General features: G+C 51.8%; 1 protein-coding gene across 1 annotated transcript in view; it reads right to left on the bottom strand.

The window, feature by feature from the left end:
* Nucleotides 1–1,974, bottom strand: part of VOLCADRAFT_95786 (uncharacterized protein) — a gene marked incomplete at both ends in the record, with an annotated part of 3,728 nt that extends 1,754 nt beyond the window's left edge. The window contains 4 exons of the mRNA XM_002954924.1: nucleotides 6–112; nucleotides 1,162–1,227; nucleotides 1,440–1,511; nucleotides 1,888–1,974. Coding sequence (XP_002954970.1) covers nucleotides 6–112; nucleotides 1,162–1,227; nucleotides 1,440–1,511; nucleotides 1,888–1,974 — 332 coding nt within the window. The remainder of the gene's footprint in view (nucleotides 1–5; nucleotides 113–1,161; nucleotides 1,228–1,439; nucleotides 1,512–1,887) is intronic.
* Nucleotides 1,975–3,756: the final 1,782 nt, after the last annotated feature.

Genomic DNA, 3,756 nt, shown 5'->3' on the forward strand with positions numbered 1-3,756 from the left:
GCCACGGGTTGCCGTGGTTCCTTGTCAGGGAGTACAGGCTCTTGAAGAACAGCCCTCGAGAGCGCTCCTCGGCAGTCTGGGCCTCCCAGGCGGCGAGGTCGGCCTTATCAGCCTTTGGGGGGTTGAGAGGGAGGGAGGGAGGGAGGGAGGAAGGGAGGGGAGGGGGGCAAATATAGAGGTAGAGTGAAGTCCGGAGGAGGAAAACAGCGGACGTCGAAAATTCGGTGGTTGAAGGAAATCACGAGGGCAGTACAGCAGCAGCAGGAGAGAGCACAGAGAGCACAGTACCGGATCCGACGCAGCGCGGTGGGGGGGGGGGGAAAGGGGGAAAGACGAACCACACATGATTGAAGCTGCTGCCAGGGCAAGAGAGTGGCAAACGTAAAAACTGACCGAAAGGCGTCCGTGGCGACTGTGACGACTGTGACCTCGGGATGACGAAGTGACGTTGATGTCGGAAATCCTACCTACCTAAGCCGCCAGAATTAAAAAGCTGAATAGTATAGCCAATCCGTAAAGAAGTAGGAGTAGTAAAGTAGTAGTGAAGGCGGCGAGTAAAATAGTGCTGTCGTAAAGGTGGCCTAAAGTTGCTGGCCTGGAGAAAAAGGCTGATTTGCTGATACTGAAAGGCTGTCGGTATGCAAGTGCTCCTCCCAACCCCCCCCAAAAAAAAACTAAAACGCGCGACCGACCCGACCGACCCGACTATTCTATTCCGGCTAGCCTACCGACGCCAACGCGATATACCAAAGAAGCTCGAACCACCCTTTGGACTCACCTGGCCAGGCCGCAGAAGTAGTGGCAAAAGGCACATGCAAAAACAAAAGGGTAGCAAAGAGGTGAGCCGGGGGAAAAGGGGGGGGGGCAGTTGCGTGTGTAGGAGGTGTGTATTGATGTTAACCACAGGAACAATGCGGGGTATAGAGCGCATGTTATTAATCCGATAACAAACCCTTTCCTAAGTCCTTTGAGCTTTTAGTTTCTAAGAAGCAGCGGGGATGCTTATCAAAACTTAAACCACGAGGAGCGAGCTTTTCAACTCCCCATCAGATGAGAGATTATCTCTTCACTACCCTCTTCCCCCCCGATCGCTGACAGGCTCTCCTCCCTTCCCCTTCCCTCCCCTCCTCTTCCACCGCCGCCTTTTTCGGGTTCACTCACTTGCAGCTGCTGTTTGATTCGCTGGACCTCCTTTTCGACATCGTCCAGAGCGTGAAACGCCTCCGACTGACGGTTGTACGGCGTATGTACGGCATGTACGGGACGTGGGGAGGTTTTGAGTAAATAAACGGACAGGCGCGGTGAGATGAGATGGACGGCAGGGTCTTAGGCAGCGGGATTAGGTGTAGGGGGTTGCAGCAAAGCACAGGCAAGGACCAAAACTCCTAAAAATTCGAATCCCGACATCCGGGAAGTCCGGACTCTTAACTCTCGCTCACCATCGCATAATTGGCGCCAATTTCCGTACGCATACGATCTAGTTCGTACTCCCGAGCAAGAGCTGCTTTCATCTGGGGGCGGTTTTCGTGGGGGGTGGGTTGTTGGTGAAATTTCAGTGCAGTGTATGTGTACGCGCATGTGTATATGATGTGCAGTTTTCTTGCGCAGAATTGTTGGATGGAGTGGGAGACGGGGGGGGGGGAGGTGTTGTAGGACCAGCTCACGAACAGGCAGCATGTACGGCGGGGTGGGGGGAGGGGAGGCACCTGTATTCGAGAATCAAAACACGTACTCTACAGCGTCCTGTGGATCCTGTCTACACACATACACACACACGCGTCACAAGCATAATGTGTGTGATCCCCAGTGACTGAGACAGACAGACAGACAGACAGACAGACAGGTGAGCACCTGCAACAAGCAGGGGTCGTACATGTACTGTCGTACCTCTTCGCCGATGGCCCTCATTTGCGTCTTACGGTCCTCCAGATCCGACATGAGCTCCTCCTTGGCGCGGACCCGCCGTACCTCCATCTGTACGACAGTACGACGACGCTGTAAAACTTGCATGGACACACTTTAACTAGATTAAATAAATGTTATACAACAGAGTGAATGATGTCCACTTTTATATAGTGGATGTTACGATGCAAGGGAAGTAAACATTGTCGGGCCAGCAAAGGTGGAGCTTGCTTCCATTCGACAGCCATGAATGAAAAAGTCACGCAAACAACAACAGTATTAGACTTTGAGGTGGGGTTGCATGTATGGCACTGTCGTGGTGACCCCTGACGATGTGGTGCGGGGGCGGCACTGGAGAACAATTTACCGTACGGCACCTGCCTGTATGATGTCGGCCAGCGTGTCACCAGCTTCTCCGTTGCCTGCCTGACCATCCTCACTGCTGCTCCCCCCTGAACCAGTGCCGCTGCTGCCGCCGCGATTCAGGCTGCTGAAAAAGCCGGTGCTGTCATCTCGATAGCGCCCGATGCCGAGCAGCCGGTCCAGCTCGTCATCCTCATCGCCGGGGTTATTGGAGGAGTTGTTTCCGGAATTATTATCGTGAATAGCGCGTAAGAACGTGGAACAAGACCGCAAAGTCCAGTTCAGAGATAGCCATGCTTTGGACGGGTCGGAACTGACGTAAGAAGACCTGGGGACCGAACGTTCAAATTTGAACGGCTGTGAATTTAAGCTTAGAGGGACGTTATGGAGCAACGTTTGCCATCAAAGTTTCATGGCTTGGCAGGTGGTCGTCGAAAGTTACATAGGTGGAAAGCCCCAGTTCGCAGGCATGAATTACTGAAAGTTCCTTTTTTTCCGTGAGATCTCTTTCAATAAGGAGTAACTTTGGCATACCTTGCCCTCAAGCAGCTGCTACATTGTCTCGGCAATAGTAGCTGCATGGCTTGCCTGCAGCCATGCCCTCGCCCACGTAGCCGGACAGTAGTTGATGATGCATGTAGCGTAGATGCCATTGAACAAATGATGACTAAGTCGCCAAGACTGAACACAAAGGACAGGCTCCCGAGACCGTAACGGAAAAGAGCGTCCCACAACGCGACCAAAAAGTTACTTCAATGCAAGAAACGTAACTAAGTATATTGTTTCAATTAGTGACGCAACGACGGACGATTGCTAAGAAAATGAATTCTAACGGACAGTACAACAACTCCAACCACTTCACTGACAATTGGAAATCGGAAATCAGGATGATAAACGGAGATGTGCGAGGCAGAAGCCTATTATCCGCTGCGCCTGCTGGCCACAAATTAGGACACATACGGGACACATCTAAAGTCACAAGGAGTAACACAGTCAGTGCTCTAGTATTCTAACGCAATTTCGCACGCATCCTTCCGTTTGTGACAAATAGTTCGCCTTGGTGTCATGTGTTTCTTGTGACTGGTTTCGCAGCTTAGCCTAGAGACCTGAAACAAGTTCACCTGTCCAGAAGTTTTTGCCTCTCCTCCCAACTCCTTAAGGCCCTTCGTATCATCATTTTTGCACTAGAGACTCCCTAAGTCAGGCGGCTCCATTCCCTGCTTGTACGCCCTTTCTGCGCTCCGTTACCAGGAATACTAGCAATATCAGCGATCGCCTTAACGCAGTGTAACAAACGTGAGCATACAGCCGCTACAGGCTTTCCCTTACGTTTTGCGAGCAGACAACACTGTTTGAAAGGACAGTCGAGACCACTTTATCTCTGCTAGTATAAACACGATTCGACAGGTACCGAGAGCGCGCCGTAACTTGTACATTCGCCAAAACCAGTTCGTTTTGTGAAGCAATTCCGCACACCCTCGCGCTGCAGAC

This window comes from Volvox carteri, assembly GCF_000143455.1.
Source record: "Volvox carteri f. nagariensis unplaced genomic scaffold VOLCAscaffold_47, whole genome shotgun sequence".
Classification (NCBI taxonomy): Eukaryota; Viridiplantae; Chlorophyta; class Chlorophyceae; order Chlamydomonadales; family Volvocaceae; genus Volvox; species Volvox carteri.